General features: G+C 38.6%; 1 protein-coding gene across 25 annotated transcripts in view; it reads right to left on the reverse strand.

Annotated features, from left to right (window-relative positions):
* EYA1 (EYA transcriptional coactivator and phosphatase 1) overlaps positions 1-13,273 on the reverse strand; it is a 372,680-nt gene that overhangs the window by 136,065 nt on the left and 223,342 nt on the right. For all 25 annotated transcript variants that reach the window (XM_017341392.3, XM_008255649.4, XM_008255648.4 and 22 more), the window contains one exon: positions 123-200. In XM_017341392.3, coding sequence (XP_017196881.1) covers positions 123-200 — 78 coding nt within the window. The remainder of the gene's footprint in view (positions 1-122; positions 201-13,273) is intronic.

Consider the following 13,273-nt stretch of genomic DNA (forward strand, 5'->3'; position numbering starts at 1 on the left):
ATATATATGCACCCAGACACATACACCTATAAACACACACATACTTATCTCCACATACATATAAATAAACTTGGAAATATAATGCATAGTAGTAATGTGAAAATCTAACATTTATGCCTTACCTGACCCTGAGAAACTGTCTAAAGCCCCGTCTGCTGCGGTAGAAGCTATTTCACTGCTGCTCATGGGCTCTGTTTTAACTACAAAATAAACAACACAGATCAGATACCCAATTAATAGGAGTTTGTAAAAGTCTGAGAGGAAATAACATGCAAAATATGACAGATAATTTTTTAAAAAATCTTTTCTATTTGAACATGAATTAGATTAATATTCCTAAAATAAATCTTTAAAAAGTTATATAAAGAAAATAGGTAAGGATATACTAATTTCCTGATCAGTTTCATGCTGTCCATATGTTGAAATATTGCACTGTATCCCATAAAAATGTACAAGTAGTAATATAGCAATCAAAAATTTAAAAAAAAGCATTTATAGGTTGATTTTTTTCTTCCAAAGGAAACAATCTACTGTGCAAGTTTTTAAATCCTTGAAAAGTACTCTAAACTAATTAAATTCACTGGCATCACATATTAGCTAAATTGCTTATGCATAAATAATGTATCCTCAAAATATACATAATGCAATATGAAGTTGTTTCCTGGAATTAGTAGAAAAATCTCCATGACTTGGTCAAACAGGATCAAAAGGATAGAAGAAAAGAATCTGAAAAAGTGAGCAGAGGCTAAGTGTAACACTGCAGGTTGTCACGATGTTCAAGGACAGGCACGCGCAGGCATGTGCACCAACAGGGGCGCACGTATACACTCACACACACTCACCACACACACACACACACACACACACATTCTTTCTCACTTACCCAGCACGCCTCAAAAACAGAATGCTCAATCTACTGGATTGCTATTACCACCCAACCATAGAGGACAGACAATTCATCAACATTGTATGTACACTCTGTACCCAAAATACATTCAGTCTAAATGTAGCAGAAATGAAGTTTTCCCTTTCAAAATATACAGACAGGATAAGTTTGTTCAATATGTATATGACTTTGTAAAGTCTCTTTGGGTTGTGAAATAACTTAGATTTAAGTTACAGATTTTCCAAAGTAAAACATTCCTCTGATAAAGTGGCAGAATTACAATACCCCTAACAGGCAAGTCAGACCACCTCAGAAATCCATTCCCTCTCTAGCTTTAGATTTTATTCTTAAAATGAAGATATAGCATTATATTTTCCCTAGAAAGTACTGGTGAATGCCATCATTAGAATCTGCCTGGCCTACTTTGTAAAAGTTACTCACTCCCTACTAACAGCTTTTCTGAAAGAGTGCAATAATAAATTTAAAGGTGCTCACCCCCACCCCCAATCAGTAACATGGCTTTCAATATGAAGGCACAACATGAGGATAATTATTTAGGGAAGCTCTGCTCACAAAGTAAACTCAGTGGGAAAAGACGATGGAGAAGATGCAGCTCCTTCCTCCTCTCAATGTTGCCAGTCTCTAAGAAAAAGTAGGCAAAGGACGAATTTGCACAACTACTGGACTTCCAAATATTTTACCAGTGCATAATGAGCAGTTTTAGAATGAGCATTATAAATAGATGTATCAGATAGTCACTTTCAAAAACACTAATTATTTAGATGGTTTCTTAAACAAGGCTGTATGTAGGGAGAAAAACAGAAACAGCGAGACTAATGTGAATCACTCTGCCTGGTGATTTTAATGCAGACCACACAACAGTATAACTGAGGTTGTAACTGAAGTTTTCACTTTTCTGCCAGTTGTTTTGCGTTAGAAGTCTTAGTTGATGCTAATAAATTCTGACATAAGCCTGTATTTCCCTTTTCTGCCCACACCGCCAGGCAACATAACAATCTTGCTCTTCATAACACTATACCAGCATCGCTTTAGGAAGGCAAGTACTCTATGCTAGTGCAGAGTTTCTGAATTTCCTACTCATCCGTATACATCATACCTTATATGTCCCTTAAAAAGAATTTACAGGCCGGCGCCGTGGCTCACTAGGCTAATCCTCCGCCTGCGGCGCCAGCACTCTGGGTTCTAGTCCCGGTTGGGGCACCGGTTCTGTCCTGGTTGCTCCTTTTCCAGTCCAGCTCTCTGCTGTGGCCCAGGAAGGCAGTGGAGGGTGGCCCAAGTACTTGGGCCCTGCACCCACTTGGGAGACCAGGAAGAAGCACCTGGCTCCTGGCTTCGGATTGGTGCAGCGCATCGGCCATAGAGAACATTTGGGGAGTGAACCAACAGAAAAGGAAGACCTTTCTCTGTCTCTCTCTCTCTCTCACTGTCTAACTCTGTCTGTTAAAAAAAAAAAAAAAAAGAATTTACATAAAACCCTGTACATACAAAGCAATAGTTTCATTTCATTCTTTGCTGGAGAGATCACCACTGGGATTCTGAACTCAGAATCAATTCCATGCTGAGCAAAGATTAGAGTTAGGTGCAAGGGAAACAGGTCGCGTAATGTGCCCACCATACGTCACATTCTCTATAGTCATTGCAATTCATCTTTCTAAACTCTAAGGAGGTTTCAGAATGCACTTATAAACTCCCTAGTCAAGTACTGTGGCCTCTTGTTTTACATCCAAATAACTGAAATCAGAGGTGTGGCAGAAATGGGCTTTCATTTTGAATGTCTTTGGCTCTAATGCCCCTAACAAAAGCTTGAAGAAATGGTAAAAAAGAGTGTGTAGATTTTGTGGTACAGTGGCTTAAGCCATGCTTGAGATGCCGTATTGGAGTGCCTGGGATTGAATCCTGGCTCAGCAACCCAGCTTCCTGCTAATGTGTCTGGAAGGCAGCAGATGATGGTCCAAGTACTTGGGTCTCTGCCACCCATATGGGAGAACCAAGATGAAGTTCCTGGCTACAGCCTGGTCCAGTCCCAGCTACTGTGTGCATTTGGGGAATGAACCAGTGGATGGAAGATCTCTCTCTTTCTTCACCTTCTTTGTCACTCTATCTTTCAAATAAATAAATACATCTTTAAAAAGAGAGAAACTACAACATAGCAGGACAGCTGGGGCACAGTGCCACACAACATAGATAGGGTGGAAAGCAAAGCTCCTACAGTTTTTGGTCTCCTAGAGTCTGAGAGCTTCAGTCTAGTGAACTTGCTGTAAGAACTCAAGTAGAAGCATCATGCCCCATAGTCAGGAAAAGACAGCAAAGAAGAAATCCTTCCACTGCTTAGGATTTTAGTCCAGATGAATTTTAAGTCTGCCAACTTTAAGGTCTAAAATTCTGTAAACTGGACTATATAATCACCAAAACCACTACTATTCCTAAAGTGTACATCAGCTATTTCCCATATGATTAGTTTAATTGACTATAGCTTTCACTCTCAGGAGGCCCATTCAATTATACTTGGAATCCATTAAAACGAGGCAAAAAGAATAGAAAGGAAAGGAAGAAGATACCTTTTCTTTTATGCCCAAGTGCACTGCTTTTTGTCATTGTTCAAATATATCCATCTATATACACTAAGGGCTAAAGATTCACTTTTCCCAGTTAATCTACTTTTTTGAAAAGCTCCTTGTTGAGGACAAGAAGATGTACATAAAACTACCACCAGGATATTCACGATTGTATCAGGTAATGTAATCGAATACTAAGATCACCAAGAACTTGATAATAAAAAGACTGGTGATTTATTGTGATGTAAAATAGTTTCTGAAGGAAAGTCAAATGAACATAGACTCTGGCTTTGTTGCCAAGAATACCCTCGCCAGAGAGTTAAAAAGACAAGAAGAATCTCTGCCATCAAAGTTTTAGCCAACCCCTCCTCACTACCACGATAGGCTGTAGATGATACAACACAGCACTCTCCAATGTTTCAAGTTTTAAAGGGTACTGTCACATGTGAGAGCAGCTTTCTCACCCAAGCCACCTATCTAAAAAGAAAAATTATAAATGATCCCTTCTAAAGAACTGTAAGATTATTTCATCTCCATCATACTCTTTTGTTACATGACTTCAGTCTATTAGAAAATAGCAATTTTTGTTTGTTTTTTCCCATACTCAAGCACATCTCTTTTCCTACCACCACAAGTCTTCAAAATTCCACCTGATCCTCAGGGACTCATTTATCCTCTAAAATACCCTCAGAAATTCTCCCACAGTCCCTTTATTCTCATTGGTCCCTGTAACCCCTTTACTTGGTCACACATTATAGGTCCAAACCATGCTGGGAAACTTGTTTTCTTCTGTTTTGCCACAAATTTTCATCCCTTGATGCTTTTGACCAATTTTCATTTTGGAGTTAGAGAGTCTAACTACCTTCAATAATACTTTCTAAGTCTTATTTGACCTCTGACCTTAATTATCTTATCTATGTAAAATTTTAAAAAATTATATTTACATTACCAAAATGCAACTGATTCACAATAATGTATATAAAGCGTATGGTATAAAGTGGGAACTGAAAGTATATTCATCACCATTATTAATAGTAGCTATAACAATATTCTCTTTTGGTTGGGCTAAATGCCTTTCTCTTGGGAAGTAATATCAGGGAGCAACACTGGATAAAAAGGCAAAAGTACAAGCTTGAAGATAACAACTTCAATCTAGCTTTCCTACTAACAGTGTGTACCTAGAATAAGTTACTCTACTTTGTGTGCCTTTGCTTCCTCACTGGTAGTGGGGATTACATGTAAACACTCAAAAAACCTAAATTGTTATAAATCACTTAGCATTGTGCTGGGTCCAGAGCTCATGCTTTTATTACAGTGTTTTTGTTATAAACTACCTTTATGGTGTGTTTTCAACGATGAGAAAGCATTCTTTATAAGATTTGTTTTTATTTATTTGACAGTCAGAATGAAAAAGAGAGAGAGAGACAGACAGACTTGGGCCATCCTCCACTGCTTTCCCAGGCACATTATCAGGGAGCTGGATCGGAAGTGGAGCAGTGGCTCAACCCCCTATACCACAACGCTGGCCCCTCAAAGCATTCCGAAGATACAGATAACTGAGTCAAAATCTATTCTAAACTTCACATTGAAGTTCAGCTTACCCATTGGTAAGAAAATTCAAAGAATCTAAAGTGAAATGACTTGCATAAGACCAACCAGGAGGTCATGCCTCAGAATATCAAAAATAAAATCAAGTTAACCTGGAACTAAGCAGCGACTATGTTAAGAAAACTTCTACCTCAGAATTTTCAATCAGTGTATGCTCTTTCTGAAAAAAGACTGGCAGGAGAATGGCAATACACAGCAATTATAATCAAGAATTCTGGAAGAAACTGTGACCATCTCTCCTTAGCACCCTTTTGGGGAAGCTGGCTCATGAATACAAGAAACCCCACTTCTTGTACCATAAATGTAAGCAGTGACTCATCCATCAGATCACTAGAGCTAGTGATTGTTATGGGCTGGGTAGGATCAGTTGCCCCCAAACTCATGTAGACATTTAAACTTCAATTTCTCAGTGTGAAAGGCGGATTGGTTTAAGGTAGAGACTTGATCTAATTATAGCATCTGAGAGATGGGTCTGGCGGGAGATCATCACCTCACTGGGGTATGACCTCAAAGGGTGGTTCTTGCAAGAGGGTTGACTGAGTTCACGCTCTGCCTGGCTCTGTGTCCTGACTCACCATGTGATCATTCCTCCACAGCAACCATGACCAGCCTCTATCAGACACTGAACCATAGGGTCTCCCAATCCCGAACTAAACCCTCCAAATGGTAAGCTGAAATAAACCTTTCCCTCCACACACACCCCCTCCAGGAAGCTCCTGGGGTATGTTTTAGTTAAAGCAACAAAGGCCAGACTAATACAGTGACATTAGCTATCAAGGTCTTCCAATCAACCTTATCATACCATGATTCCATGCATGTTGAATATTGAGGTCATAGGAATAAATCTCAATAAGACAACAGGCCAATCAGACAAGACAAACATTCAGCCCGTTTGGTTAGTTATAAATCTCAGTGCACATTAAGAGGACAGCTAAAGCAAGTTCACTCCCAAAGAACAGTGCTTCCTACTGGATGGCAGCCAGCTTCTATGTTATAAAGAATTTGCTCAGGAAGTACAGGGAAGGCATTGGCCTGAGTGAGCAGCGCTTCCCTCACCCCCACCCCCCATCAGTATTTAAATTCATCTCAGAACTTTCATCAAACTCTAAAAATCAGCAGAGTTTGGCTGTGCTTGGCACCAGCTCAGTGTTTCAATTCTGTTTCCTATTGTAATTTCAGCAACTCAGTTCATCATCTCCCTGCTACTCATCATGAGGCCTTCACTTCTTCTGCCTCACTGAGACTCACCTTCATTCAATCTTGGTAATTCACTGGTTCAGTTACATCATGGCTTAAAACTGTATGACCTCAAGAAATAGCACCACCCTCCTCCTACATTCACTTACTTCTGTTGGACTGGCTTAGTGTTCATCAGGACATCCCATCTTTCCAAACCCCTACCTATGCTTCCTGGTCTAGTTTCACTAGCCTGCTTTGCCCAGTCCAGAACCCAAGACCTCTCATGTCTGGCTGTCTCTGTGCCATGTGGTGACATCTCATTTGCCCAAACATCTATTTTGTCAAACTCCAGTCCCAGGATGGATGATCATTGTTATTCACCCTTCGGCCGCTACACAGCACGACAGAGAGGTCACATTTAGCATGTTGAGTCCACTTAAATTTATTCTTTCCTTATTCTTCTGAGTCATCCTGTTATTTGACAATCCCTTGTTTCCACCTCTTACCTGTCTGAAACACGTTTCATCGACTTTTCCCCATTTCTCTCAAACCCCTGAAGCATATCCTACTCCTCATCCTCCCTCTCTCTCTCTCATATGCTTATCAAATATTTTATAAAGAATGTTGAAGTCACAATAATCTTTTATCCTACTCCAATATTTCCCAGTTTTCCACTGACTGATTTCAATGGAAATGCCCTTTCCTTTAGCAGGGTCAAAGCTACACTACTCTTCTGGGAGCCAGCTCCACATCTCCTTCACAACAAAAATCCATTATTTGGTTATTAGTTTCTCAACATCTTCAAACACTGTATCTCAAGAAGCTCCTTTCCTTCTACCCACAGAAACAAGCAGTTCTCTAATTGTTTGAGGTCTTTTCTCCATAATGATGCTGTCCCTCTCCTTTTTTTCATGACCAAGTTTCCTGAACTTTCACCTTCAAAGTAATGTAACCACAGAAAGTTCTTCCAAATGTTCATGCAAAATTGAATTAAAAGTTTGCAAATACTTTGGTGTAAAAAAAAATTTACAACTATGCAAAGTTTTCTTATAATATGCATTTTCCACGATCCTTGGATGTTGCCCTATTGTCTGTAATCCTTTGCATCAAATCCTTTGCATCTACTATTTTACTAAAAGGATCTTTATAATTGCCCAGTTCAAGCTTTTCTCAATCTCAATTTGTCATTCTTCTGTGGAATGGGCCTTTGTCTACTCTATGCGTCTATAATTCTACCTTCCTGTTTCTGTCTGGATATGCTCTCACAATTATAAAAAAAATTTCCTCCATGTATGACTCCCAAACCTCTATCCATATGTACAACTTTGTCATGGGGGCTATTCTTTACACACCAATTGTGCAGCCTTGCCTGGTTATGGGTCAAACTCAACCTGCACAAATAGAAACATCTTTACAGTGGACCACTCTCTTTTGATGAACACTATCAGTCACATATGCTGAGTCTCCTTTTCCCTGATTTCTCCCAGCCCCTCCTTCCTGACACTGTACTGCCAAGTCTGCAACTTCCACCACTCTTTCACCACCTTCCTATTAATTGCCTGCCTACTATCTTAATGACCTTCCACTTCTTCTCTTGTGAAAGCTGGCAAGTTAACATTTCAGTCTGCATTCTCCCTGCTGCAGGCAGATATTTCTTTTCAAAGCGTAGGTTTCCACCAATCTTGCCTGACTGAGGTCTTCAGAAGGTCCTCCATTACCTCCTAAATTAAGTTCCCATTTCTAACCATGTACTGAAGGCCCTCTACACTCTTAACACAAGGCTTCATTTTTCAGATTTATTTTATCTGAAATGCAGAGTTAGAGAGAGACAAATGGAGATACAGACAGAGAGATATTGCATCTGCTGGTTCACTCCCTCAAATGGCTGTAAGAGCCAAGGCTGTGCCACATGAAAGCCAGGAGCCAAGAGATTCATCAGAGTCTCCTACATGGGTGGGAGATCCAAGCACTTGGGCCATTTTCCACAGCTTTCCCAGGCACATTAGCAGGGAGCTGGATTGGAAGGAGAGCCATCAGAACTCAAACCTGTTCCCACATGGGATGCTGGCATTGGAGGTGGCAGCTTAACCCACTATGCCACAATGTTGGCCCCAAACATAAAACTTATATTTTTCTTTACTTCCCATGTTTTCAATACATATTTTATATTTTCATAAAACTGATAATTTATAAGAATATTACCAAATGTACTATTGCTTCTAATTTTTTCTATCTTCCCTTTGTGATACTATAATCCTCATTTTACAAAACACCACATATCCTAGTAATAAACAATATTTAAGCCAAAAAGGTCTACTAATATGTTTAATGCTTCCTCACATCTAGTTTTGCTAGTCCCTTTCCATCTAACATTAAGTACTCTATAAATTCTCCATTACAACTAAATCCAATGTTTCCTTCAACTTTCAAGCAAAACTCCACTGTTCCACTAAGTCTTCCCTAATATACAAACTAAGGGTGATTCCTTCCACTACCCCCCCCCCCAAATTCTAAGTCTGCATTTGTGTCTCCCTTAAAATATATATCCTAATCTACCTCCTTTTACATTTCATTTTCTTGGTAGGACCTATGCTTTTTACATTATGATATTCCCACAGAACTTGGTACAATATTTGACCTGTACTTGGAACTCAGTACTTATTAAGGGAACAGATAAAGCTAAAATGACTTCATGCCACACTGCACAATGCAATTAAAAACATATGATGCTGTAATACTCTCAAACTGCTACTCAGTCAACTAGTGTGTAAGTTATTGCAAGGTGTCTCTTTTAGGATACATGCCAATGATGTTGTTTTGAACAAAGTACCATTTGGAGATGGTTCATTATTAGCAGAACACAATTTGAATCACTATAATTTTTGTATGTGTAGAGAGAACCCTACCTTACTAAGTAAAAGAAAGCTTATAAATTCTATAGATTTAGTAACAATTCATCAGGTATGACCATTAAAAGGCAAATACTGGACACTGCTACAAATAAACTTTAAAGAGCCCTTTGTAAAGCAACACCTCACATAATTATGCTGTAGAGATCACAAAAGAAAATCCACTTAATGCTACAGTATGGTTTTGATACAATGACAACATCATTCACAGATTTACCAAGTCTTTTTCTGGAACCATAAAGCACAAAGTGGAAATAAATGTTTTTAAAAACTGTGTCAAATGATTCCAAAAGTGGTATCAAGGGACACCAGAGGCATATATGGAGAAAATGAATAAAATTATTATGTAACATGTAAAAAGCAGAAAATAGTGATATTTCTTTTTCTTTAAGATTACATTTATTTATTTGAGAGGCTGAGTTACAGAGAGAGGGAGAGAGAGAGATTGAGAGACAGAGAGAGAGGTCTTCCATCCACTAGTTCACTCCCCAAATGGCTGCAATGGCCGGATCTGAGCTGATCTGAAGCCAGGAGCCAGAAGCTTCCTCTGCATCTCCCACACAGGTGCAGGGGCCAAGTACTTTGGCCATCTTCTACTGCTTTCCCAAAGGACAGAAAACTGGATTAGAAGAGCTGGAACATGAACCAGCAACCAAATGGGATGCCGGTGCTGTAAGTGGAGGCTTAGCTTACTAAGCAACAGCACTGGCCCTGAGAATAGCGGTATTTCTCAATGTATGTTTTATATGGCATCATACTTTAAAAACATATGACTGAATCCATTATTTTAAACATCCATTTAACCACTTCTTCACCTGAAAGTGTATATCTATGAACTACATATTTTTTTCTTTAGCTAATTCTCACTTAGAAAATGAGGCGTTCCTTTCTGTTTATATTGGCTCTGCCATTGGACTATCTTTCCAAAGATTAAACTCATCTTCTTTATATTACAAGGGAGTAGAAAGAATATCAGCTCTTCAAAATAGCACACCTTGTACAACATTATGAGAACCAAATTAACACTATAGACTAAACTTGAATTTCAGGGTTTACATGACCAATAAGCTATGGTAGTCAATTTCAAAGCCTGTTATTCACAGAAGTCCAGCATATTAGAGTAGCACTGTGCCTTGACTCACAGAGGTGAGACTAGTAGACTTTTTAATAGAAATAATAGAGGATAAATGGTGACTGCTCCTTTGAAATGCCTTTTGCAACTCCATTTTCCTTTTCTTCTTGTTCTTGTCCTAGGAGCTCAGGTTCCTTAGTGGGGCAAATCACAGGAGCTTCCATACTGTTGCTCATGTCTCTTCCAATCCAATCCATCCTTGAAATCGCTGACAGATTAATACCTTTCACCTTATCAGTGCCTTGCTCAAAATATTTGCTGGCTCTCTACAGGCTCCAGGATGGAGCCCAAATTCCGCAGCCTGGCATTCAAGCTCCTCTACCTTTTGCTCCAGCTGATACTTCCAACTTTATCTACTATCAATTCCTTCTTTGACAAAACTGGTCTCTTCAGAGTTTCCCAAACTATTCTCCCTTTGTTCATATCCTTCCCTCATTTAGAATGCATTCCATCTCTTCTCACCCTATTCAAATTCTACCCATTTCCCAACACACAGCTCAGATTCCACCTCCACCTTGAAGCCTGGCCAGACCTCAGTAAGCTGAAGAGCTCTTTCTTCTGAACTCTGAGAGCACTTCTGTTTGGACCAGTCAGTTCCAACCTTCTTGAGAATGAAGCCCTCTTTCTAACACCAAAGTATGTAGGAACCCAAAAGATAGCCTATTTTTAATCTGATTGAAAAAGTGCATCACGAAACACCTACTGTGAAGATATAGATTAAAAAAAAAAAATCTGTATTTGACTAAACGCATCAGAATGCCTATGTATGAAAAGGAGTTAGCTATAAACGTGGCTGTTTTGCACAAAAGAATCTGCTGATCTCTGGTCCTCACTCTCCAAGTCCTGGAGAACTTCAAGCCACACACTGAAAATCCCATCCTTTATAATTTATTTGGCATGTTATTACCATTTAGTTACATTGCCAAATGTTCAAAAAAAGATGATGAGTTTCTGAAAGCAGGGATAGTGTTTCACACTTATTTACATTTCTTCAAGGATCTGAAGAGCTCTTAGTACACAGGACAATCTACAATGTCTGTTTCCTTCTCTTCCCCCGCAAAATTATATTATACAACTATCATTCATACACAAATGTTAGAAGAATTCTACAAGGAATACACATAAACCTACCACTTAATTCTACCATAAATATTTTGTGTATTGACATTTTTCTACTTACCCCTCAACAAAAATCTTAATTTCATGTGTTTCAAAATAAGTTATAGACATAATAATTGCCCCTAAACACATTAGCATTCATTTCATTAACTAGATTTCATGCAGGTTAACTATACCTTATCTGAAATACTTAGAGACAGAAGTATTTAAAATTGTGGGGGTTTTTGAGTTTTGGTATATCTTACATACAAACTTTACTGGCTGAACATCCCTAATCAGAATGTTCAAAATATGACATGCTCCAAATTATAAAAAAAAAAAAAGGCATTATGTTTGGAGCATTTGGACAAATACAAACAAATACAACCTGTATTTGTTTCTGGCTCTACTTAAGTAAAATTTATACATAATGAATCTTAAGTGTGCCCTTCAATGGCTTTTAACATACATACATTTAGAAACCAAAGCAGAAGAAAAATATTTTTAGCTTACTATAAATATAGAAGCATGGCACAAAAGTATGAAAATATTGCCCTGATTTTAAGAATTCAGGTAATTTATGACATAGTAATATTTAAGTATACCCTTAGAATGGACAAAAATAATTTGAAAATTAATTCATACTTACTGAGCACTTACTATAGGCCAGACACAAAGCCCCTCAAAAGCAATGACTCATTTACTCCTCAGGGCAAATTTATGATATTTATTATAATTGTGTCATTTCAAAGGTGAGAAAACTATAGCATGAAAATGTTAAGGAACCAGCCCATGGTCACTCAGCCAGGTTCAAATTTCCTTAATTCCCCTATCTTTCATAAAGATGCTAAAAAATATCAAACATTTTCTGATAAGGGCTATCATCCTTAATCATTCCTCTGATACAGATCTGGACAATCAGTGAACAGCACAGCAATAGGAAAGTCTGAGAATGCCAGGCACTGAATAAACGTGTATCAGTGTATGTTGCAAATTAGCAGATGGTAAAATAAGCTAGCATATGAAGATTGGAAGCAGATGAGCTGGCCTAGACTCAGACCCTCAATCATATCAATACGGAAAAAAGGTTTCAGTGCCTAAAATGTAATCTATCTAGCCAATGATGGGTACCATTTTCCCACCCTTCACCAACTCACAGGAGCACTCCAACATAAACTCTACTCACAGAGTCTTCACTGAGCAAGTACTTAGTACCTCAAGCACTCTGAGTACCTGGCAAGACTGTTTGTTGATGCCAAGGATATCAAGGGCGGAGAAAATGTCCTTTCCTCACATGGAACACTGCAGTAGCTGGTTCCAAAGGATAGATTTTATCTTAAAAGTACAACATTTATTATTACTTAAAAATAGTAACTATTTTTTGAGCATGCAGTATAAGTCAGTTACTATCTTAGTATTTTCGGTAGACTAATTGTCATAACACCATTAACAAAGGGCCAATCCCATTTCACAATGAAGGATACAAAGGCTCAAAAGTAATAGATAGCAACAATCAATGGATATTAAGGGCTTCCTGGGAGTCAAGCTATGTTAAGTGCCTTATCAATATATTTAACTGCCCTAGCAACAGTATAGGCAGGAACCATTACTCAGGTTACAGACCAGGAAGAAAGGCAGAGAACAGGTAAATAATTACTCAGCCTCATAACCAGTAAGTGGCAAAACCCAACCTGCAAATGGGGCAGCCCAGTTTCAGGGCCCTTCCCAAGCCCTCGCTGTTCTACAGCCTCTCAGAACCCACATTAGTCACACGGTGAGCAAAGAAATGGCTTGAGAGTTTTTATCCAGGTTAGCCTGACTACAAAATTCATGCCTTCATCATCATGCCATGCTGCTTTCCTATCTATTTAACAGTGTTCATTTT

This window comes from Oryctolagus cuniculus, chromosome 6, assembly GCF_964237555.1.
Source record: "Oryctolagus cuniculus chromosome 6, mOryCun1.1, whole genome shotgun sequence".
NCBI classification, from domain to species: domain Eukaryota; kingdom Metazoa; phylum Chordata; class Mammalia; order Lagomorpha; family Leporidae; genus Oryctolagus; species Oryctolagus cuniculus.